The sequence below is a fragment of the Sceloporus occidentalis genome, unplaced genomic scaffold (assembly GCF_023333645.1).
Source record: "Sceloporus occidentalis isolate IW3139 unplaced genomic scaffold, rSceOcc1.0.p SCAF_5, whole genome shotgun sequence".
Classification (NCBI taxonomy): Eukaryota; Metazoa; Chordata; class Lepidosauria; order Squamata; family Phrynosomatidae; genus Sceloporus; species Sceloporus occidentalis.
The window spans coordinates 163949596-163976275 of NW_028316985.1; the positions used below are offsets into that span (position 1 = coordinate 163949596).

General features: G+C 37.9%; 1 protein-coding gene across 2 annotated transcripts in view; it reads right to left on the reverse strand.

The window, feature by feature from the left end:
* Nucleotides 1-6648: 6648 nt before the first annotated feature.
* The window catches only part of TET2 (tet methylcytosine dioxygenase 2), an 83632-nt gene continuing 63600 nt past the window's right edge, over nucleotides 6649-26680 (reverse strand). For both annotated transcript variants that reach the window (XM_089526033.1, XM_089526034.1), the window contains exons 4-10: nucleotides 25702-25795; nucleotides 23162-23367; nucleotides 19683-19833; nucleotides 19023-19112; nucleotides 16802-16939; nucleotides 14177-14537; nucleotides 6649-8584 (exon numbers count right to left, since the gene is read on the reverse strand). In XM_089526033.1, the coding sequence (XP_089382159.1) occupies nucleotides 7209-8584; nucleotides 14177-14537; nucleotides 16802-16939; nucleotides 19023-19112; nucleotides 19683-19833; nucleotides 23162-23367; nucleotides 25702-25795 (2416 nt within the window). In that variant the 3' untranslated portion in view covers nucleotides 6649-7208. The remainder of the gene's footprint in view (nucleotides 8585-14176; nucleotides 14538-16801; nucleotides 16940-19022; nucleotides 19113-19682; nucleotides 19834-23161; nucleotides 23368-25701; nucleotides 25796-26680) is intronic.

The window sequence follows — 26680 nt, forward strand, 5'->3', positions numbered from 1 at the left end:
AAGTATTAAAACTAATTTCAGGATAGGTTCTTTGTCTTATATTATATTGCACGGCCATACATTTTTTTTTTAATGGAAGCCCTCTCAAGAGCAGTCTTACTGGGTCAGATCAAGGCCTGTGTAGTCCACTATCTTGTTATTCCTCTGGGAAAACCAGATGTGGGGCATGAGTGTGAATAACAAACAAACAAACTTCATTTATATACCGCTTCATACCGCCTAAGCAGTGTCTATGCAGTTTACAACTGTAAGCTAATTTGCCCCCAACAAGCTGGGATGCAAGCCTGAGTCAAACTTGAACCCTTTTGCTGGTCTTGAACTTGCAACCTTATGGTTTTGAGTGAGTGGCTGCAGTACAGGCATTTAACCACTGTGCCACCAGGGCTCCTAATAACACCATCAGGCACCCCAGCAGCTCCTATTCAGAGTCATGTCACCTCTCATCCTGCATATGGCATCATGACTACTAGTCTCAGATAGCCTTATCTTCCATGAGTTTGACTAATCCTCTAGTGAATCTGCTTGCTGTTTTATTTCATTAACTTTCAGTCTCCTATAAAGGCATGTTTAAAAAGAACACACACACAAAGAAAACATCTGCACACAACCCTACTAGCAAATGGGTCAATTGCCAAATCTCTGCCTTTACCATTTCCCTTTTGTCAGCTCAGTGCACTCTACTTTCCATTTTGTGTGAAACGTACAAACAAAACAAAACAAAAACCAGGACTGAATAGAGTTTAAATGTTAAAATATTTTCATTAACATAAAAAAGGAGCAAATGAATTTGTCAACAACAACAAAAATGTTTTAGTTATCATCGGTACATTTACAGGAAAAATTAGAAGGATTAAAAAAAAGAGATTAAACCCTTAAAAACAATAAAATATAATTTTTAAAAAACCCTCAAGGAGAATATATTTATTAATTTACACAACACAGCTTTACATACGTACACACACACACACACCCCTCCTTTCTCTTCTTCAGACATACTTGGATGATATGTTGGCTTACTATGGAGATCATGAGCTGATATATCCCTGATTTTTTAGGAAAAAAAAACATCAAATGTCAAAGTTCAAGTTATACTTGCTGTTATATCAAGTACTGAGAAAAAAAATCCATCATTTTTTCCCAAATGGGGCAGAGAGTTACATTAAGATGGTATAAGAATGTATAAACTTCCACTCTCATTTTAATATCCTATTGCCAACTAGTGTTGAGGTATATGACAAGTAGGAACATTATTCAAACATTTAAATGTATTTTTTTAGCTCACATTATATTTTAACAACAGGCTGAGTAGCACCATGATGTGAATTCAGCTCTAAACCCATATCCCATATATAGATAGATAGATAATATATAATTATATATTTGTACAGTATTAAAATACTAAAACATTGCATTAAAATCTTTGTTTACAAGTTAAGTTACTATACATCTCTTCTTGCTTATGCTTTTATACAAATCACTGGTTTAAAACCCACTACAGCAAGCCAGCTGCCTGTTCTATCTCCTTTTTTCATCAACAGATCCATACAGAATAACCCTGTATTTTCTGCCTTGATTCTTCTCAGATCTTCCTAGTAAAGAGGGGAACTTTCATTGAGCAATGAAATATACTGTAACACAAATAATCTAAGAAGCATTGAAAGTAATCTGCCCAGATATTTGGAGAACTTTATAGCGTCTTAAAAAGTAGCAGTAAAACTGAACTACTCAAGGGTCAAGTCTAATTTTTTTCAAAGCAAGCAATTTGAGGAATAAGCTTGTCATTCAAATTGTACCAAAAAAGAAACAAGCAAACCCCACTTATGTTCACAATATAGTTGTGTAAGATGAGCACCAGAATATGGGGTTTGTGTACTAAGCATATTCCTTTGTATCCAGTGAGCCCTATTTGATGTTGAGCAGCATTACATAGGGATATTTTTTTCTTTCTAGCAAATACATGACAAACAGGTTTTGCACATCCAGCTCAGGCAGAAACAAACAGATAGGGAAATGGTTAAGCACCTTTTCTAAACCTTGAGCTCAAAATACAACCCACTTAAGAAACAATGGTTTGGGTTTTGTTTGTTTGTTAACATGGTCTTTTTATAAGATCAAAATAAGATGTTTGAATATCCCAGTCCTATTTGAGCTGCCAAACTTTAAGGAGACAAATTGCTCTTGAAGCACCATTAAAAAGTATATCTTTCTAGCATGTGGTCCCCCCCTCCCCATTAGATGAATCAACTCTGAGAAGATCCAACAAAGCTATGCATGTAGCCACAGGCATTTCTTGGACTTTCCAAATGATCAGTGCTAGATTTGCATGAACCAATTATATGCTATTCTATTTGCACCCAATAAATGGAAACCACTTTGCTGAAATTGGAACATACAAAGCCTTGTCAACAAGCTTGCTGTTAAGAGCTATGTGGAGAACATACAGCTCTATCACTCCTTTCCACCCTAATCCAGGGAGGTTAAATCAGTGTTTGTTATCAGTAATGGAATGGATGAGGGCAAACAGACCGAAACTTAATCTAAAAAAGACAGGTGTTCCTGGTCATTTCAAAGGCAGACCAGGGAATAGGGATTCTTCCTGTCTTGCAGAGAGTTACACTTTCCCTGAAGACACAGGATTGTGGTTGAACCTGGAGACCCAGGCTGCTGTGGTGGCCACGAGTACTTTTGCACAGTTAAACTTTTGCACAATGAAAGTTGTGTATTAACTATGGCTGTTACTTCAGACACCAGATCTGGCCGTTGTGTTGTATGCCTTAGTTACATCCAGCTGGGACTAGTGTAACAAGCTCTAAATGGGTCTGACTTTGAGGATTGTTAAGAAACATCAACCAGTACAAAGAGCTGCAGGCAGAATGTTAACTGAGTCAGGTTACAGAGATCATACTACTTCCCTGTTATTTCCACTGGCTGCCATACTGGGCATAATTCAAAGTGCTAGTTATGACTTATAAAACCCTATGTGGCTCAGGTCCAGGCTGTCTGGCAGACTGTACCTCCCAGATGAGCCTACCCAGGCCCTGAGATCATAAAGAGAGGCCCTTCTTTCAGTCCCTCCACCATAACAACAAAGTTGGTGGAGACGTGAGATAGAGCTTAGTGGCTATCCCTAGAGTCTGGAATTCTTTTTTCTGGGAAGCCAGAATGACCCCCACTCCTTATTGTCTTTCCATTTGTAGACAAAACTCTTTTTCAATGAACAGGTTTTTAATACAGAGGCTGGGCAGACCACTCCCAAGGGGCGGCCTGCAGCTGCCTCCAACTGCACCAGAAACCACATGCTGTGGCCCTAGGGATGCCATATCCCGGCGGCTCCCGGGGCAATCATGGTTTTCGAGGAACCGGACCTGCCCCGGCCCGGTTCCTCTTAGATCCTGGGTTTTGGCCCGGCCTCCAGGCCAGGCCTGCTCATGCAGCCATTGCCGCAGCTGCTAATACGGCTGGTGCTGGCCGGTCACCCACCTCCTCCTCCTCCTTCTTCTGCGCAGCTGCAGCGCCGCCCGCGGCACTTGCTCGGGTAGCGGCCGGCAGCAGTGTGTGCTCACCCACGCGCGGGGCTTAAAAAGGAGCGCACATCCCCGAAGCTGTCTGGCCAATGGCAGAAGAGCGGGGGCTGGCCTGTTTCCAGCCCCAGTCTGCCATTGGCCAGTGAGCTTTGGAGGAGGAGGAGGAGGAGGAGGAGGAGGACCAAGGCCTCTGGCCAGGGGGAGGGAAAAGCGCCATTTCCTGGCGCGAAATTCAAACGAGGAGGAGGAGGAAGAAGAAGTAAGAGGAAAAAGAGGAGGAGGAGGAGGAGGAGGAGGTGGGTGCCCATTTATTTCCCTTTCCCTCAAAGTGTCTTTTTTGTGTATTTTTGGTGCTTTTAATGCTTTTTTGCGTGTCCTCCATTTTTTAAAAATGTGTCCTACATTTGAAAATGTTGTCCTACATTTGTCCCGGTTTGGAAGTCCTGACTTATAGCAACCCTATGTGGCCCCAATCTGACCTTTCCAGGGTGCAGAAAGTGGCAAAGGGTGCAATAGTTGCAGCTTTAAGGCACTCCTTTAATGCTGTGTCAGGTGGATGCGGTGCCAGAGGAGTGCCGTGGTGTCACATTCTGTGTGGAGTGGTACGTGGCATCATGCCACCCTAGGGGCAGAGTTGGAGCATGCGTCATGTGGACGCCACACCCTGACTCCTCCCCCAGGCTGATTTTTCCTGCCGGTGTGCACAGTCCCACAGAAAGGTTTTAAAGAATGGGCTAAGGGATACTGTATTGTTTTATACTCAACTGTTTTTAATAGTTTTTTTAAAACATCTATTTAATTGTATCATATTTCACTATGTAGTCATTTGAGTTTTGGACTACAACTCTGGCTATCAGGATTCGATTCCCTGCTCAGCCATGAAAACCCACTGGGTGACTGTGGGTGAGTCACATGCTCTCAGCCCCAGAAAACCCTGTGATTGGGTCACCTTAGGGTCGCCATAAGTCAGAAACAACTTGAAGGCACACAACAACAAAAAGTTCTGAATTATTTTAATACTATGATTAGTTTAATTCCTTTTAAATGTCCACTTTTTGTATGTTTTTAATTGTATTGTTATTTTAAAATTGTATGCCACCTTGAGTCTCAATTTTGGGAGAAAGGCAGGATATAAATAAAACAGGAGAAGGAGGAAGAAGAGGGCTAGTAGGGAAGAATTTTTGTTTAACCAAAAATTTTAAGAAAACTTTTTTTGAAACAGAAGGGCAGAGGGATCAGAAATTGAAAATAAATCAGTAAGTATTATTTGGGTGAAGGAACACAATGGCCGAACAGCCAGCAGATGGGGAAAAAGGACCAAAACTGTTTTTAAAGTTTTGAAGTGCAATTTTTCACCTAAAGGAAAGGGGAAAACACTTCTTTTTCAAACTAGCCTCCTGTTCAGCCAGTTGATTTTTCTGCCCAGACCCAGCTCTCACTAAGGCAGAATGTAGCACCTGCCTTTAAGAATAGACTTGGAATGTCATGAAAGGATGCCAGATTTTTAAGTTAGCACAGTCAGCCCTTCTTATACACAGATTTTTTATACACGGATTCAAGCATACATGGTTTGAAAATGTTTCAAAAAAGTATAAATTTCAAATATCAAACTTTGATTTTCCATTTTTTAAAAGGGACACCATTTTGCTATGTCATTATAGTTAATGGGACTCGAGAATCCACAGATTTTGTTAGCCACGGGGGATCTTGGAACCAAACCCCAGCGTATAACAAGGGTTCACTGTATTAATATTTGCCTGCTTGTTTGTTTTACTTTACTGACAGGATGGGAGAGAGGCGCTTGTGACATTTTATGCCTTGGGTGCCAAAATAACTTAAGTGCATTAGGGCAGTTTTATAGCAGTAGGGGTAACTTCATTTTTAAGAGGGTTTTCTGCTCTGCCTCAGGAAGCAAAATGTCTTAAGCCACATTTGTTTCTCTACTAAAGATTACTACTTTAGTCTAGAACTGTGACTGTGAGCACTATTGTTTAAAGGGTAAGAAAACAGTATTTCTCAATATAGGAGCACTAGCACAAGGGGAAAAAACCAACACCACCACTCAGGTTATGCAGATCAAATAAAGTGTTAACTGTGCATTTATCATACTACAACCTAGCTGGCCCATTTTTGACATAACATTACACCATGGCTCGCAATTACTGAATGAGCAATGCAAGACTTCAGAAGTGCTTTAGTTGTATATTTAGTTGTATATAGCAGAGAGTAGAACTAGATGGCCTTTGTGGCTCCTTCCAACTCTTAAGGATTCTATGCTTCTATAATTCTGTAATTCAATGACTCCTCACTCCCTTCTCCAATTCATGTCACTACATTGTGTTCTAATATAACCAGAGTTTAACTTTGTATTAAAACTTAGGAAATGAAAGTTAGCTTACATTATGGTTTACAAGCCAGGATCATAAGTTGTGGTCTACCAATCACAGGTTAAACTAATCACAGTTTCCCTCATTTGGGCATGGTGATAAACTCTGGCAAACTTAAAACAGGTGGCAAATTCTTGATGACTTCTCATGGATGCAAGGAGAAGAGATGAGGTGTAAATACATGATACCAAGGATCACTTTTTGTTCATATAGTACTGGTAAACAATAGTATAATGTTATGTCTCAAAGAGAGCTCAGAAAATTGTTGTGGACTACAACTCCCAGAATTTCTCAGTTGGGGATTCTGGGAGTTCTAGTCATGAAAAGTAACTTTTAAAAGCCCTAGTTGGAAACAGATTGCTGTCCACAAGCATGCTGAAAAGGCATTTGAATTAGTGCAAATGGTTGTTATGGAAAGTTTTAAATAGATCACTGGCTTCACATGCAGCCATTCCATTGCCCACATATAGATTTGTTAGATCTTGATCTTGGCTCATCACAGTTCCTATGCTTTAAAAACTGGATTTTATAAAATAATTGGGCTAACTGGATACAAATTAAAAATTAAAAATGGTCTTTTCTATTGTTCAAGAAGAGCAGAGTATACTTTTAACTGATTCATAGCTAATAAAAGGCATTAAAACTGTTTGACTGCTGCATTAGACACCATTCTTATATATAGCACCATGTTTTAGAATAGCCAAACAAATTCAGTGTTTTTCCTTGTATACCTTGTTATATATGTAGCTATCCTGATTAATAAAAATCAAGTCAATATTAAGATTACAGCCAAAAAAAGAACCCCTGCGTGTTAAAAAGCTGTATTTCCAGTATTTCAGCACAGTATATATTCAGCACCTGGTGGTTTTTTAAAATTTCTGCTACTGAAATACTACAGTATTTTTACTTTAAAAACCAAACCAACCTCTCTTACCAAACTTACTTTCATTAAAATGGTCACAGATGCATTTTCAAAAGAAATTATGAATATGGATTCTTTCTTCCAGTAATCAAGTCAGTGTTTCAGTGTTAACTTCTGCCTATCACTTAATTTACTAATTTTGCATAGGGTGTTTTGGTTTCCAATTTTGAGCATGTCACCTGTGACCACTTAGAAAATGAATGCAATGGTAATGTCACCTCGTATGCTGGTATACGGAAGTTTTTCCATCAACAAGTTAAAAAGAAAAATACTGTCTCTTGTCCTTTCCCTGCCCACAAACTAGAAAGAATGAGCTCCCTATTGACATATAAAAACAAAAGTAAACAGATGAGGTAATGAACAAAGATCTGACTTCTATATATATCGGTTGTAAGGCCCTGTAACCCGTGTAAAGGCATATGGAGATGTAGTAACTGTGGAGTTTGTGGTGAGTGACATTGTTCTTTGTGCAAGAGTCCTGATGAAGCGCATGTAGGTAGGTTCCAAGTTCTCATTCACTTCAACAGGCTCCCGCTTTACTTTTTTACCATGCACTTTCTGAGGCACATAATCTGGACCATACCTTTCACAGTCTTCCTCTTTTTCTCTTGCTTTCTCAGCCATCTTGGCTTCCCACAAAGCTAAACCATGCTTTGGCTCATTCATACTTTTGTGCTGGTAGAAGACAAGTGATATCCTTGTGGGGTGGTTCCTGTTAGGATTTTTCAGTGGGGTTGTTGCATGGAGTTCACGTTTTGCACACTCTATGAGAATAGACCCATGAGATGGAGCAACTGCAACACCTCCAATTTCAGGATCCAGAAAACTCTGCTCGTTGTCTGACCAGACTTCATCAGGTTCCTCCGGATGACTGAGCACCTCAGTTTTATTTGCACCCTCTTGGGAAGCAGTTCTACTAGAATTAAGATTTGGAAGCATGTTTGACAATCCATTGGCTGTTTGACTATCCGTATTCTGGAGATGGAGTGAATGTGGAGGACCACCGAACATACCTGCAGTAGAGTGGTAGTCGTGGGTTAGATGTGGATATAGATGATCACCATTTTTATTCATGTAGTCCATGCCTGGATTATTTAGATTAGATTTCAGCCTGGATGCAATGTCCATAAAAGAGTCATCAGCTTCATGTGTGGAGTAAGGAGGAAAAGAACCTGCATGCTGAACATTTGGTCTAATGGTGCAACTGTTGAATGTGTCTACCTGCATATTTTGGTTTCCATAATTCAAGTACCTTGGCCCAAAGTTCTGACTGTTTCCAAACCTATGCTGATATAATGTATGAATTGGAGGTAGACTTAGTTTAGACAGAGAATCTTGGCTCTGATATCTAAACAAGTCCATATGCTGAGGCTGAGAGGAATAGGAACTGTAATAGGAGGAACAATTGCCCATAGGCAGATTTCCATTGCATTGGTAATGTGGATATTGGCTATTTTGACCCAAGTGTACAGAATAGGGATTCATGAGACTGGAAGAATTTAAATAAGCTCCTGTAGGTTGTGAAGAAGTTGGATAGATATTCATGGGGTTGGATCCTCCATAAGGTTCTGAAGCATGTGAAGAGTTTGGATATGGATTGGCTGGATTAGGGAGACCCATGTAGAGGTTTGTGGAACCTGGAGTAGAGTATGAGTTGATGTGGTTTGCCTGAGATTTTACAGGTAGGGCATGATATGGATGCTGATATAGCTGCTGCTGTGAGATGGCTGGTCCTGAAAGTCGTAACAGATCTGGGGGAAAAAAAACCAAACAGGAAATAAGCAGCAATAGGAAAGGAGGAATAAAGGTTACACATACAGAATTCATGTTTATGTGTTTAGAAAGAGGTCCTAGTGTCCAAAACCCCTTTGAAGATGAATGGAAGGATGTTTCTTGGACACTAAAAAATCAGGTAAACTGCCACCTGTGAGGAAGAAGGGAGTGAAGACAAGTCTAGCTATTTCCTCTCTGGTTAGCTTGGCCACCATTGCATTCATTTTGTCATTTTCAAGGAAAGACAACCCCAACATGTAGGGACAGTCTGTTCCATGCTTCTCCCCAGGAGAATCCAACATCTGTGGGAAATTGGAATTCCCATGGTACTCCAGCCTGCACCACACTCCCAAATGTGTTGTACTCTGAAATAAAATACTTAAGAAACCCCAACTTAGGATGTCTTTTTTGTTCGGCAGATGAAAAGAAAAGAAGAAGGGGTGTGGCAATTTGTGTAAATAAAAATATGATTCAAAAGAGATATTTAAAGACAATGATGGCAGATTTGTAGCGATAGAAATTGGCGTAGAAAAAAGAAAAAATAGAACTAGTTTGTATATATGCTCCTTTGGGGAAAAAAGATATCTTTTTTCAAAAATTGAATAAGGAATTAACAAAAAGTACAGGAAACACAATAATTGTTGGAGACTTTAACAGTGTTTTAAAACCAAAATGAGATAGACAGTCAAAGAAAAAAAAACAAAAATAACCAAGGGAAACTTCCAAATTTCTGTTTTGAAATGATAGATGAACATCAATTGGTAGATGTATGGTAGCATTTGTATGGAAATAAAAAAGGGTTTACTTTTTTTTCTGGGACACACAATTCATTATCCATGTTAGACATGTTCCTTACAACAAAAAGCTTAATTACAAAAGTTAAAAAGATGGATATTGCACCTAGATTGTTGTCAGATCATAATCAGATCGAATTAATATTAGAGATGCAATACAGGAAAACTGAGTGGTCTTGGAGACTAAATGAAAGCTTACTTAAAGATGAAGGATTTATAGAAATAATGAGAAAAGAAATAAAAAACATTTTTAGGGCAAACAATACAGCTGAAGTGAAAAGCAAGATAATATGGGATACATTCGAATCGGTAATGAGAGGCATGTTAATTAAAGGAGGATCAGAAGTTAAAAAACAAAAACAAGAAAAAATAATAGAGATCTACAAGAATTGAAAGCTTTAGAGGAAAAGATGATGAAAAATAAAGATAATGAAAAAATGAAAAAAAAAACCCTAATACATTGTACTAAAACATAGGATACAGCAACAAAATACAGAGGAGACGGCAGAGAAATTAAAAAGAATAAGACAAAATTATTTTGAGGGAGCAAACAAGACTGGTCGTTGGCTAGCATATACAGTGGAACCTCGCCATATGCGGGGGATCCGTTCCGGATCCCTCTGCGTATGGCGATTTCCGCCTATGCTCGAGCCCCATTGTAAACAATGGGGCTCATGCACGGCAGCGCGGAGGTGCGCGGGGCGCAACGGGGGCACGCGTGGCGCAACGGGCACACACGCGGCACAACAGGCGCGCGCGCCCATTCAACTGAATGGGACGCGCCACCCCTTCCGCCTGCGCGTGCGCCGCGGCTTGAGCGCATATGCTCAAGGCCGCGTATGGCGAGGTTCCACTGTAGATTAAAAAAGTAAAGAGATAAGAAAATGATTGATAAGATTAAAGTAGGAAATCAAATGATAACTAGACAGGAAGAAATAAAGAAAGTATTTCAAGAATATTACAGTAATTTATTTAAGGAAAAAATGGAAGATGGTGAATTAGAGGTGAAGATAAGATAATACTTAGATAGAAAATAAGTCAATTTACAAAAGAACAAACAGAAAAATTAGAAATGCCAATACAAGAAGAGGAAATTTCACAATCAATAAGAGCATTAAAAGATGGAAAAGCACCAGGTCCGGATGGCTATACTGCTTTATTTTATAAATTTTTTGAAAAGGAAATAATTAAGGAATTATATCAAATATTCAATAATATTGCTGAAGAAGGTATTTCAAGTGCATGGTGTATGGCTAATGTATCACTTATACCAAAGGAAGGTAAGGATAAAACTGAAGTGTCAAATTATAGACCTATAGCATTACTGAATATTGACTATAAAATTTACACAGGAATATTAGCAAATAGATTTAAGAACATTTTGGTTGATGTCATTCAGGATGATCAGAATGGATTCTTAGATTGTAAGCCTGAGGGGAGGGAACCGTCTAACTAAAAGATTGTATGTACAGCGCTGTGTAAATTTACAGCGCTTTCTAAATAAAAGTTAATAATAATAATAATAATTTCTCCCAGGAAGACAGCTAAGACATAATATAAGAACCATATTCAACATTATCGAATACTATACAATTCATAATGAAAAAATATGGCTTTAGTATTAGTCGATGCTGAAAAGGCATTTGATAACATAAGATGGAAATTTATGTTTCAGGTGCTGAAAAAAATGGGGATAGGCAATAATTGTTTGGAAAATATATTTCAGTTATATACCAATCAGAAAGTACAAATAATAATAAACGGACAAAAAACAGAGTACATAAATGTGGAGAAAGGAACTAAGCAGGGGTGCCCATTGTCCCCTCTATTATTTATAACCATTTTGAAAGTACTTAATAACGCTATTAGAACTAATGTAAAAATAAGGGGTACCAAAATTAAAGGTAGTGAATACAAGCTTCGGGCGTATGCCGATGATATGGTCCTAAAACTAGAGGATCCTTTAAAGAACATTGATTTTGCCCTAAGGGAGTTAAAAGAATTTGGAACACTATCTGGATTTAAGATAAATAAGGAAAAGACAATAATGATAACTAAAAATATGGAAGTCGAAGAAGAGAATGAGTTAGTGTTAAAATCAGGAATTAAAGTGGGGGAAAAAGCAAAATATTTGGGAATTTGGCAGACAAATAATATTGATTTGTTTGAGAATAATTATAAGTCAGTATGGATTCAAATCACGAAAGATTTGCAGAAATGGAATAAACTTGAACTGTCTCTGTTGGGTAGAGTGGCGGTATTAAAAATGAACATATAACCAAGGCTTATGTTTTTATATCCAAACTTACCCATTATCACAAATAAAAAAAAATTAACAGAGTGGAGTAAAGAAATTAACAAATTCCTTTGGAAAGGAAAAAAAGCTAGGATTAAGAACCAGATACTAAAAAAAAGAAAAAAAAAGAAAGGTGGAAGTGCATTACCAGATTTGAAATTATACTTTGGGTCATGTGGATTATTATGGTTGCAGGATTGGATTAAGGCTGAAAATACAAAGTTGTTGAATATTGAATCTTTAGAATAATAACTTTATTACAGCCATTTGGCCAGCACAATTACAAAATTCCAATTTATATATAACACCAATTGTGTTGCAGTTTCCAGGCAGACAAGAGAATCATCAAATTTAAGATTCAGATGGCATGCATACCTATGGTATCAAAACAATTGGTCAGTAAGGATTTCATAAACCTTTATTTAAATAATAAATTATTTAATAATAAATTAAATTATTAAATAATAAATAAAATTAAATTTAAAAAACCCAAAACAAAAATGTCGTACTCAAATGTTGTACTCAAATACAGAAAGTAGAGTACAAATGTCAAGCCTTCATGGAGGTCCAGTCACGGAGGCAGCCAACCGATAACATGAAGAGGGGACAACCTTCATAAACAATCAGGGAAAGACAGATCACAGGGACAGTGCTGTTAATAGGATTTGTAAACCCCAGATCACACAATGAATAAATAATTTACAGTTCTTACTCCTTCTATTGACTGCTAGAAATGTTGGAATGTTACTTTATACCTCTTCACAGAGAACAGGACCACTGCTAGAGGCAGGGAAGGGTTTTGCTGAGGCTGAGGTCCATTCTACATATGGGTACACAGAAAATTATCACGGGCAGTCATTTAGCTTGTGGTCACTGGGAGAAAGCCCTTCCGAAAGGCATTGCAGGGATGATGTGGGGCAGCTTTAGATCCTCTAGATCCAAACTATAATGTGCCTGTAGCTTGAGTAAGGAAGTTCCATTTTTGTTGTTATAAATGATGTGTGTGTATATCACACACACACACACACACACACACACACACACACACACCCGGGGTTAAACCAAATGGGGGAACTTGGAACAGCAGATACCAAGGGTCTACTGTATATGTTTTTGTCTTAAGAAGAAAAAGCCTCAGGATACCTTGAAAAAATAACAAATTTCCTTTGAGATAAGTAGAGGGACTAAATACCCTAGAGGAACCAGGATCCTGTCTGATCATGGAAGCTAAGCAAGGTCAGCCTGCTTAGATGGGTGACTGCCAATACTGTAGGCTATATTTCAGAGGACAAAAATGATAAAACCACTTCTGAGTACTCCTTGTGTAAGAAAACCCTATGCAATTCCTGAGGACACCATAAGTTGACAGGTGACTTGAAGCCACATATACACTTTCATGATATACAGCCCATTCACCCCAAAAGCTTAGGTTAATTTTTTTATTATTATTTATGGTGCAGCAGGGCCTGTTATTTTTTCTGTCACATATTAATATGGCTTACCCATCTCTTCCCACCCCAAAACATTTCTATATATTATATAGTTTCTATACATAAAATCTTTTGTATATGTATTTCTTAATCCTAAACATGGCTTGGAGGTAAACTTGAAAAAACTGGAGATCAAATATAGCACTGAAGCATGAACAAGGGATGATGTCTGTGAATGGGGAGGCTGTTCATTTCCCCCACATTAAATGGGGACATTCAGATGAAAGCCTAAGGGTTAAACTAGATGTGATGTTAAATACAGTATACTATTCCATCCTCTCCCCCCTGCTTTTTTTTTTTTAATTATGTGCACTTTAAAAAATGGAGAGAATGCCCCCTGGGAAGCTGAGCATGGCTCAGTGGGTGGGAGAGTGGAAGTTAAAACCTCTCCCCTGCCTGTAATGATGCTGAAAAGCTGCCTCTCCCCACTAGTACTTGCACTGGGATGAAAGCTCTCAGTGGCCCCAGGGCATTTAATAATATATTTGACATCAAGTCCTCTTTGACCTGAAATAAATGTGTTCTTCTCTACAAACCTTAAAGCTGCCAAACACATGATCAAGGCAACAACAATGCAACCAATGGGACTGTCCCTCATCAGTTTCTATTTGAATACCTCATCTTTAAATATGTAATGGAGCCCAGTGTGGAATGTAAGCTCTTTTGAAGTCTTAATTCAGGTTGGAGTCCATCCAGATGTTGTTAAACAGTGTCTCCCATCTTAGCTCACTACTGGCTATGTTGGCTAGATCTGAATGGGAATAGTAGTCCAACCACATCTAGAGGGACATACATTGTCAATCCTTTCCATAAACTAACACAAAAATAAATAAATAAACAAATCACTATGTTCTCAAGTTGTTTACTGATGCAGGGAAGTCTCAGACTCCTCAAAAACTGAATGGTTTTGACTGAGTATGATCTCACACTTTTGCAAATGTAAATGTAGTAGAACTTTGAACATTCGTGTATACTTATTCAAACCCATACCTGCTAACTGTTTTGCATGACCTGATGCTTCTACACTGGCCTGCTTTTGACGTGCTGTTGCTGATTTTTCTCTGTCGTGCTTACTGGACCCATTTTCCATAGAAGCCAATTTCTCATTTGCTGCTTTCCTGGCTTCCAGCTTTTTTTGCCGACAAGTCTTAACAGGTTCAGCTAGCATCCTTACTTTCCGCCGAAAACAGCTAAGGACCTGGATGCTGCCATTCTGTTTTTTCTCTTCCTGCCCTTCTGTGCTTCCAAATTCATCTATATTGGAGATTTTGTATAAAGGGAGCACATGCAGTTGTTCATCTTCTGGTGTTTGACCAATTTCACGATTGTCTTCTCTGGTTAGTGTGCATACCTGTTAAGATAATGGAGTGGAATGACCTCTTAAAATGTCAGAACACACAGTGGTGATGTTTGGCTGTACATAATGCTACTTCCATCATAAAAGGAGCCAATGTTAACATACCAAATAGCAGCCTTGTTTTTGCAAAGCTAAATATAGAAGTATATATCTTGCTGACTGAACTTGGAAATAAAATTGTTTTGCTCTTAACATTTTACTGATGTGGCTTATCTTACTAAATTTCCTGATTTACACAGAAACTAATCCTATTCTTTAATTAATTAATTAATTAATTTCAGAACATTAGAAATGGTTAGTGTAGAGTGGCTCTTCCCCTGGCAGCTAAATGAAACAGGTAGGTTTAAGGAGAAAGATTAGGACTGGACAAAAATGCTTCACAGGGTTCTGTTGCAAGACAATAGGTGTGAGGTAATTACCGAGCTGAATTGGGAAGCAACTGAAGCAGCATGAAAAGAAAGAGGGGAAAAAATGAGATCAAGCAAGGAATGACTGAACCCACAAGCAGCTATGAATGTAACAGAATGTCAGACCCTTTGGGTATGAAAGATTAGTATGCCTTCTCTATTGTACTTTATGTCTTTCTAGGTATGTTGGTGGTGTCCTGTGACTCTGGTTTCTACTGTACAATTATCATACAGTTGGCCCTCCATATCTATGGATTCTGCATCCTGGGAACCAGTGAGAAGGCCTTCTTGGTGACTGCTCCTAGGTTTTGAACTCCCTTCCTAGAGAGGCTACATTGGCTTATTCCATAGTATCCTTCTAGTGGCAGGTGAAACCTTTTTTCTCCAAGAGGCCTCTGAGACTGTACTGTTTATGGAGAAAGGGCCTTTAATAATATGATATATCATCTTTATTTGTTGCCTTGTAATAGACAGGTGAATGACAGGTACTTTGGAAACAATTTGAAACAAATTGACAAAACCTTTGAATGAAATTCCTGAAGTTACAATCACAATGGCACAATTATAAAAAGTGACACTCCTTCGAATGTACCACATTATCTGACAATATCTCACAAATTCATAGAATTTGTATCACTGATGGTCTCAAATACCACTTTGTAACATTGAACACACTGTGAAAGTACAACAATAACAGAATTGTCACTCTTAGAGACTACCAGTAGTGGTAAATTATATTTGTAGTAGGAAATTATAGGCATTTTTCTTGTGCTTTGTACCTGATTTAGGAGTGAAACATGATTTATCTGGCTGAATTATGAAGGTTCATTGGAGTAGTGAAGGAAAAGAAGGGAAATGGAATACTCAGCATGTTAAAGGTAGATCAGTGGAAAATGAAGTAGGGGCAGGTGGACCACTAAATATTAAAGTGAGGACTGTTCAAGCCATTGTATTTCCCATCACTATGTATGGGTGTGAGAATTGGTTGGTGAAGAAAGCTGATAGAAAATTAACTTATTTGCGATACAGTGCTGGAGAAGAGTTCTGCAAATACCATGGATAGTTAAAATGACAAACAAATGGGTCCTGGAACAAATCAGATCTGAACTCTCCCTTGCAGCCAGGATGACTAAATTGAGGCTGTCATATATTGGGCACATCATACTCTCTGGCCAAGCTCGCAGAATTCTTGTGTTGGAGTCACCAGATTTTTGATCTTGGATGATTTCAACATCTCGTTTGAGACCAGTCTGTCAGATGCAGCTCGGGAGTTCATGGCATCCATCACAAACATGGGCCTATCCCAGTTGGTTTCAGGGCCCACACATGAGAGCATTTAACAATAACAACAGGTGGAGGAATACATTGCTATGAAGGGCCCTCGACCGCCTGAGGGCACACAAGTCCTATCCTAAGTCCTTTTGTTTTATAACCTTTTAGTAGAATGTGTCTTTCTCCCTGCTAACAGATATGAAAGCTGGGTGCTTAACAACTACATTCTTCGGGATTTAAATAAAGACATCAGATTTTATACTGCCAAGTTAGATCCTACAAGCCACAGGATGATCATAGCAACACCCCTTGTTAGTTCTAGTTTTAAATTATTTCATTGTATAATAAAAGCAACAAGGTCAGGAGCAAAGATTTTAAGAAAGAACCCTGGGAAACTCCATCTTCTTTTAATTAAATGTCTGGAAGGTTAGAATTCCCCTTCATATAAACATTTCACTGTTTTCTCCCTCCCCCAACAGCCATCATGTGTTTAATAGAAATACCGATTATGAAAAAATAATGAACATAACTGAGGAATTTAGTTCCGCATGAGTACAGTTGCATGCATCAGTGACTTACCAGTGTACTACCATTCTGCATATTATGCAAGTCCCTGTGAGCATGAGCACAAAAATCCAGGCAGGCAGTGACCCCTGAGAATGGACGACCTTCTTTTAAGCCCAGGCGGCACTCAGGTGCCCTGTGTTCATATTCAATCTGCAAACAAAATATACTTCACATTACTGTTACCAAAATATACTTCTCTCTTCTCTTCTATTCCATTTTTGATACTTACCTATCATTTAGCTATAAATTTAAAAAAAATGTATTTCAGATGATGTAGTTCTATTTCCCATGTTGAGTCCCATGGTCAGGTTATGGAAATTGTAGTTCAAAGCCTCTTCTAAGTTCTGGTTATGGCAGTGCAGTTCCCAGCATCTGCTACTCACAGATAGCCTATATACTAATTGCAAATGTATTGTATGAACTCTTCTGTAGCCAAAATAACAACATTCACTAAATACTACTAGGGATAAAAAACAAGGTTTGCAAAAGCACAAAAAAGAATTACGGAAAAACTCCAAAAGAAGGCATTCCACAAGAATAAGGACCAAAGATGCTCAATGGCCAAATAATGCTGAGGTGGTGTTAAGCTGTATCTGCACTATACAGTTAAAGCAGCCTAACACAACTTTAACTGTCATTGCTCCATTCTAAGGAATCTGGCCTCTTTAGTTAGTGCACTATTCAGAATTCTATGCAAGAGGCCTCTGGTGCATCCTGTAAACTACAGTATCCAAGGTACCCTGCGAAGCGGTATTAAGAATTAAAATTAGGATACCTTGAGCAGTTACTGAGCCTCATAAAGTCCAGGGAAATCGCATTTTGGACATACTGCCATTACTTGTGGGATAAAAGAATGATTCACTGGGGACATCAGCAAAGAGAACTACAAATAATATACTTTATTCATTGTTTAGTCCACATAACAGACTGTGTATAAGTAAATCAGAAATCCAAAATGCTCCAAAATCTGAAAATTTTGAGCTCTGACATGACACTTTGAGACTTCAATTTTGGAATATTTGGACTTCTGAATACAGGTACAAGTAGTGTAATATGTATCTGTATATGTATTTGTGAGACTGGAGAGAGACACTAGGCTGGAGAGAGATGTGAGGATTTGTGAAGTGGCAAGAAGCATGGATTTGCACAAAGCTCTGCATTTGGAATCCCACCATTTCACAGATCCTCACATTTCTCTCTGACCGTATCTCTCTGTAGCCTCATGCCTCTCTCCAGCCTAACAAATACAGCAAAGGTACATGTGATACCACTTGTATAAATCAATCAATCAATCAATCAATCAATCAATCAATCAATCAATCCCAGTTTCTAGTCCCAAGCATTTAGGCTAAGTGATACTCAACCTGTACAGGAAATGTCACCCCCCCCCCCCACATTCCATTCTTTTGTTCTGACTATTCACTTGAAAAGGGCCTGAAAAATGGAGGAACAGATATATGGGCTTGTCTGTGTGCACAGACACTTCAACCTTAGTGCTCTTGTAGAGCAAAACCAGAAGCTTGGAAAGTTACTGTTCTGGACTACATCTTCTGGAATCCTCTTCTTGGGGATACTGGGGGTTATAGTCCCAAAATGTGATATTTGTATTCCTAACATGCAGCTTTCCCAAGTTCTAATCAAAACTGATGTGCCTCTGCTTTTCCCCTTTCCCCTTTCCCCTATAGGATAATGAAAACGTGTTTTATCTCTGTGCCTGATGGATACTCCAAGCACTGGTTCTGCACACAGACAGAACCAACCAATGCCATTCGTTATTACTTCCACATTGCAGAGTAGTGGAAGAGGTATACAGACTTGCTCTGCTCCTAATGAGTACTCCTTCCACCGGACTGCCTGTTCAAGATAGAGGCTTGAACTGCTGCTCCAACTTTGAACATTTGGATGACAGGATTTTTTTCTCCCTTGTCCAGTTCTAACTTTAGAGAGATGAAAAGATTTCCCCCCGATCCCATCCTAGATTTTAGAGCTGCAGAAAGCAGTAAAGCAGAAGACCCACCTAGGGATAGCAGTTTTTAAAATTGGCCATTAACACTAGCCCCTTAGCCTTTTCAAACAAATTAGTGAAAAACATGTGAAAGTACCCTAACAATTTTTTTTTGCTTTCTAATTTCTACCAAGAGTTATCCCAAATATTTGTTATTAATTTCATGAATCTTACATGCAGATAGAATATTTCTGTGTTGGTTCTGAACTGTATATTTTGTTTACCCACCTGGTTGTTGTAAGCATCAGGTGCCAGTTTTTTGTAAGTAGGGGCCATCAATGTTGATAGTGTTTGAAGATTGGATTCTAGCTTTTCTTCCTATTTTTAGAAAAACACATTTAACATGAAATTTCATTGATTTTACACAGTGCATTTCACTTTGGCATTATTCAACATACTACTTAAAAAAAAAACCCAAGAAATTAAATAGACATAGATTATGGGTGTAGGAAACCAAATGCTGTGATTAACAGCTGAAAAATATGGCCATGTGTAGTCCAATGAATAAAAAAATTAAGGGGAGACACAACAGAAGAGGGAGTAGATATATTCTCTGTTGGGCAAAAAGGCTAGGAAAAAGAAATATAATGAAATATAGTTCACAAACTGAAATCTGGTATAGTTAAATGCCTGTTGCTGTGTTCTGGGAAAACATAAGACCACAGCTTGGAAAAGTAACTTTATTGATGACAACTCCCACAATTTTCAGCCAACATAGCTAGCAACCATGCTGTTTTGGGTACTGTGGAAAGTTCCTAGTTCTGTTTAAGTCAGGCACCAGCCCCTACTGGCATCATTTTTAATGTAGACCATCAGTGCACCTGACACCCAAGAAAATGCAAAATGTCCCCAGAGAATGCAAAGCATGCCATTTTAATTAGTGCCTACCTCTTTTGGATCATCCCCCAATAGTCTGAACTTTCTTGGGATCTTGCTTCTGGCAAATTTGCATCCGTTGTAGTACATGCTCCATGAACAACCAAATGAAAAAGATGCACCACAAGTCTCAGGGTCCAGTCCTTGGCATGCACAAGTTCGTCTAAGAAAGAAAAGAATTAAATTTCTAGGAACTCAGCAAGTACAAGATGTATACCAGTGAAATGTCCATGGCTAGAAAATTAGGTTTTTGGTTTTTTTTTGCAAGTGATCTCACTAGGCTCCACACCAAATTGAATGTATAGCATTATCTAGAAACATAAGAGTCTGGGATGGTTTCCAAAGCTAAACTGGTGAGAAAAATAAGGTGCAGTAACTTTTATTGCCTTCCTTGTAAAACACTTAACATGTAGTTAATTAGGTTAGCTAGGAAAGAGGGTCATCATGTATTGCCTTAATTGTTGATGAAAATCTGGGCCATGATGCCAGCATGAAAGAAAACACAAAAGATCCCCATAGTTATTTATTTTGGATTTAATAAAGACAAATAAAAATTAATAATTTCAATAGAAATATTTTATTTATTTCCTTTGGATTTCTCTTTCATTTTTGTTCAGTGTTTTTTGAGGGGGGAGTGGACAAAGGGCACAAGGGTGTTTTCTGGGGTGCAACAGCCAACAGGTTTGGAAAGGAATACTTTGCATTAAATCATTATTTGTCTTTATTTGCCTTTTGGGAATATTTGGTCTTTAATAATATAAAAAATGATAATGAAAATAAATAAAAAATAATGAAAATAATGATAAAAAAGCTCATGAAAATAAACATAACTATATGATCAGATATATGGACACACTATAACTCTGTGACTAACCAGGGCATTTAAAGTGCGTAAGAATGCATACTTAAAATTGTATACTGTCTGGATATATTGTACCTGAAAAACAGTATATAAATATTTTCAGAGTCACAAATGCATAAAGTTTCCATGATGCCAGATGACTAAAATAATTACACAAAGTGATAAAAGGAGAGAGAACATCATAAGATGTATTTTTATAATCAGGACACTGAGATGTGTGGATGGACCTTGCTACAATTATTGCACTCTTTACATTTGGCAAAAGTTGTTCCATGAAAAATCTAGGAAACAAGGAGCATTAAGAGAATAATTGGTAGACATGAAACTAAGCTTCTATTACACATATTGTGATATGCCTACCCCATTAGGCAGGGTACATTTTGGGAAATGTAGTGGTCATGGAGAAGAAGAAAATGGGCTGTCTTTTAAACTACTACCCCATACAGGTATAAAAAGAGGTCAAGAAGGAAGCATGCTAGTCTCCGTTTCCTTCCTTATTACTTGGATCATATGCAAAGCAGTAGTTTTCAAGAGTGCCTCATATACATGTGGAAAGTCTCCCACACAAGTCAGAGTTCAAATTTACTAGAAGTGGACTCTCCACTTCAAAATGTTCATTCTTTGCACAAGTAAAGTATCAATGGAAGGGGCTTTAATTTTTTTCTAATTCAGCAGCAAAGAAACAAAGCCAAAAACCAAAACAAAATAAAAAACCAAGGAGAAATACCACATATACACATCAAATAATAAGCTACATTAAAAATTTTCATTATTGCTGAATGAATAAGAAATCCTATTCTATTAAAATCAGAGGTTTTTAAAATAAATTAGTCAATTGACTTCCTAACTCTTGGGGTCAAGTGTTTCATTTATAATTAAAGTCCTCCAGCTTTTCTTAAATGAGAAAAAGAATTCTTTATTTTCTACCTTGTATAAAGTTCTTTATACCCATTTTTTTGCTCCATATATTTTTATGATTAGAAATAATACTACAGAATTCACCCAAAGTGGAAGGGGTTGTTTTTATCTCCTGCAGCTTGACACACATGAACAGAGCTAAGATTATTGCTTTTTCTCACAAGTGATTGGTTACTTCAGTGAAGCCAGTGACTTATGTTAAGATAAGAATGAAATAAGAATATATAATATTATTGGCAACATTTTTTCCTTAATAGCTAATAGCAATAGCAATAGCAAGTACATACCACTTAACAGTGCACTTAAGCACTCCCTAAACAGTTTACAATGTGTAAGCTAATTGCTCCCAACAAGCTGGGTACTGCTTTTAGCAACCTACAGAAGGGTGCAAGGCTGAGTCAATCATGGAGCCCTAAGATTGAACTCACAACCTTGTGACTGCAATACTGGCTGCAGTAGTAGCATTTAACCACTGTGCCATCAGGGCTCCTTTAAAAAAAAAAAAGCCTTCAAGTGATAGATTGTACTTCCAGGCAGAGCAGAATCTAGGTTAAAAAAATTGTGGGCAAACAATTCATTCAGTAACCTGTGTACCATCAGATTATAGCTTTCTCATAGCATCTGTCTGTCTGTCTGTCATACACAGTACTTGTAATGCTTGTACAGCCTGAGTCTCCCTTTTCCAAAATGCTTGAGACCAGAAGTATTTTGTAATTGTTTTATTTTGGAATACCTGTTTTTGCATATGTACATAATGAGTGTATATATGTAGATAATAAACACATAACACGTACATAATGATGAGGATGTGGTGGCTTAGAGGTTAAGACACAGACTCTGATGACGACAAGGTCAGCAGATTGGCAGTTTGAGACCCAAGTGCTGCATGACAGAGAGAGCTCCTGTCAATAGTCCCAGCTTCTGCCAACCTAGCATTCGAAAGCATGTAAAAGTTCAAGTAGATAAATAGGTTCCCACTTTGGTGGGAAGGTAGCAGTGCTCTCTGTGCCTCTGCTTTTAGTCAAGCTGGACACAAGGCCATGGAATTGTCTTTGGCAATGCTGGCTCCCTCAGTTTATTAATGGAGATAAGTACTGCTCCTACTGTTGGACATGACTAACCAATCACATCAAAGGGGAAACCTTTACTTTTACATAATGAGATATCATGGAGATGGGATCCAAATTGAAACACAAAATGCATTTATGTTTCATATACACTTTATACAAATAGCCCAAAGGCAATTTTATATAATAATTTAAAATAGTTTTGTGCATGAAATAAAGTTTGTGTACATTGAACCATCATAAAGGAAAGTTGTCAGTATCTCAGCCACCCATAAATAATTTTGGAATTCTGGACAATGGAGACTCAACCTGCATTGCTTGGTAATGTTGCCTTAAAGTAAAGGCATACATAATCCACTGATTTTTTTTTTGTGTGTGGAATTAATGGCATCAGAATGAAAAGTAAGTAAGAAATACTCTTTAGAACTAATTCATGGAACCAGTGGAACTTTTGGGAGAGGGGAGGTTGAAGAACTCTTTTTGCTACAGCTATTTTTTCAGACTTGCTTACACCAGTTCTGAATCCAACTAACACCAAGATGTGAATCCAACAAACACCAAGTCAATAGGCTCAGCTTCAGTAGTGCAATCTTTCCTTCTCCCCAAAACCCACTTGTGGGGAAAGAAGTGCATATGTAACTTACTCTTCATTTAAAGCACACCGGCGGTTTGTAAGTGTGCCATTCCTTAAAGTTTCAGAGAGTTCAGAATAAACCTTGTCAGCTAGGCTCCGAGGAATTCCTTCCCACACCAAGATGAGTACGATTATCACTGCTGTTTCACAGCTGTGGCCTGCACGTTCCCGCACCAAACAAAGGAGTTTTTCTTCAATGCTACTTCTACGAATTACCTGCACATCCAGTAAAAAACATCCCACCCCAACAAGATAAAAGTAGCTTTTAGTAAGGTGGGAAAGAAAACTTAGTCTCAGTATTAAAAAAAATCAGTTATGCTCTTGTTCACTCCTCTTTTAACACAAAATTCCTTGTGATTCCACATGGTAGAGCACAATTTTTTTATCCAATACATCTCTATCATCTTCATGTAATGATGTTTTCACACAGAAAGACTCGGAAGACCTCTGCCTAAATCAGAGGGCTGCTGCCAACTAGAATAGAGGCACTGTACTAGAAAAGACAGAACAATGGTCTGACTCAGTATGAGGCCCTATCATGTGTTATGTATTAATAGATTTAAAATGATGAAATAATGGGATTAAATTTTCATGAAAGACTGTAGTATTTAGTCTAGTGATAGCTGACCTCAGAGTATGTTGTTGACTGTAGGCTTTAAAGTGTGATAATGATTTTTACTGTGTCTGAAGACTACATAGAAAAGGGATGCTAAGAATTAATACATGAGTTTATGACCAAATAAACAGAATCATAGAGTTAGAAGAGCTTTCTAGTTCAAACTCCTGCCATGCTGGAATACACAATAAAAGTACAATGGCTACCCAGCTTCTCTTTAAAACCCTCCAAAGAAGGAGACTCCATCACACTCTGAGGCAGCATTTTCCATTGTCAAACGGTTCTTTCCATCAGGAGGTTCTTCATAATGTAGTTTGAATCCATTGCTTCATATCCCAGCCCCTGGAGAAGCAGAAAGCAAGCTTGCTCCAGCTTCAATATGACATCCTTCCAAATATTTAAACATGGCTATCATTTTACCTCTTAACTTTCTCTTCTCCAGGCTAAACATACCCAGTTCCCAAAGCTGCTCCTTGTAGGGTGCGATCTTTCACCATTTTGATTGCCCCCCTCTGAACACATTCCAGCTTGTCAATGTCTTTTTTGAATTATAGTGCCCAGAACGAAAAACAGTATTCCAGGCGAGGTCTGATCAAAGCAGAATAGAGTTGTACTATTACTTCTCTTGATTTAGACACTATATTCCTATTGATACAGCCTAGGATCATAAGCCAGCCAGAAAAGGAGAAAAGGAAGTCTGCTTTTTTGCTGGCATCCTATTTGGGACTGCAGTGTCAGACTGGATTGGGCCCGGGCCTGTGCAGTTGCCGCGGTCCTGTGCCAATTGGGGTAGGAGTGGTCTCTGGACACTCCTTTTTCCCTGTTTGCATGACTCCTAAGTGTAGTTAGTTACATTTCTCCCCTTTTAAATCCATTTTATTAGTTTGGTCCTCTAATTTGTTAGTCATTTTGAATTCTGATCCTATCCTCTGGAGTATTGGCTACCCCTCCTAATTTGATGTCATCTGAAAATTTGATAAGCATAATCTCTATTCTATCATCCAAGTCATTTATAAAGATGTCAAATAGCACTGGGCCCAGGACAAAACTCTGTGGCACATCGCTAGTCACTTCTCTCCAGGATGAAGAAAAGCCATTAGTGAGCACCTTTTAGGCTTTCTTGGTCAACCAATTACAAATCCACCTAACAGGCACATTGCCTAGCCTACATTTTCCAGCTTGTTTACAATAATATCATGAGTGACCTTGTCAAAGCTCTTTAATACACCCACCGAACACCTAATTAATCTGGAATGCTTTTAGTGAGGTACATTTTCAATGTACTGCAATTTTACTCATTTTTTTTTTTAGCTGAATCCAACACTATTGGCAGGCTTCTTTTTAACTGGACATATATATTTTATGTAAAATTTGGTGATACTGGGCTGTCATTGACTGTGAGATACATTTTACACTTCAGTTATTTTAAAATCTATTTCTAGATTTATTATATTTCCTTTAAAATGTATGCCAGGTCAACATTTTAGAAATTCTGGATTATTTTATTCCCTAAATATTTAAATTTACCTCTTTATTTACAGCAAACAGATACTGTTTTTCCACTCTTGTGAGCAATAGCCCTTATGTAAAACACGGAGAACCTCTTTCAGCCCTGGGGATGAATTCAGTATTAGAAGTCCTTGGGGAGCTGCATTCTAGTGCCAAAGGCAAAATAATAATAATAAAAAAAATTGGACCAAGAATACCAGCATGTTGAGGTGAAAGGTGCTACTACCAGTAGCCAAGCCTTAGCAGAGATATTTCAACCTTTTAAAATGAGGAAAATCCCAAATAAAGGCTGAGAAATAACCCAAGATGTGTATTATGGATGAGGGAATGTGGACATCTGGGGATTCCCAGGGGGCCTGATTGGGAGCCCAGAGGGCACGATGTTGCACTCCTGCTTTATATGGAAAAGTGGACACAATTCTTACCCATTTAGCAATAGGACATCCTTGTACACTTTTGCCTTCTTTCCCTGTGTAGACAATCCTTTCTATCCTTATGGCTTTGCCTTTCTGTTCATATCTTTAAAAAAAGACAACCAATGCAAATAATTAATAAAGTGAATGTAACAGTTGGAATTGGATACAGCTTTATGTGCAGTTATGATGGACAAATTTGCCAGTTTTGTTTTTTCCCCCTCAACTTTCCCCACCTTTACTTCATAATATGCAAATTCTGCATCTTTTTCCATTCTTGTTTAAAAAGAAAAAAAATCTGCAGAAATATTTGTATGTGTTGTTGCCTAATCGATACATTTTGGATGCACCTTTTCCTGGTATATGGATTTTGTATATATTATTTATTTTATTATTTATTTCCCCTAATATAATGCATGTCAGGCATTATTTTTGTATATACTGAGTGCACTTTTCTTTAATTTATGTATTCTATATATATTTTTTGAATGGAGAATTGTGATGCAAAATTATGAAAAATGATAAAAAATGGTGGTGATTTAATTTGTGTATCACTTTGGAAAATGCAAATTTGGTACCTTTGCATAAAAACGAGAAAACCTTTTCCCCTCCCCATTTCTTCCCGCTCTCTAAATGTAGTATGCATAGCACAGATTACAATACAAGCCATTACTTGTAATGCCCCAACTCAAATTATTGGTAAATACCATATATCATGCAGGCTTTTTTTCACAATTTGCTAAGTGTCAACTGCTCTAAATTTGTCTGTGATCTAACATTTGATGGATTCATAGAGTGTTATAGTGTGTGTGGATGTATGTCTCCTAAACACACACACACACACTTTTTAAACTTTATAACAAGCTGCATTGATCTTTAGGCACCTTAAATTTAAATATATAATTTAAGGTGCCTAAAGACCAATACAGCTTGTTCTATGTAGGTACTTGGAAAAGTCTATGTTATTAGATTATGTCTATACTATTTCAGT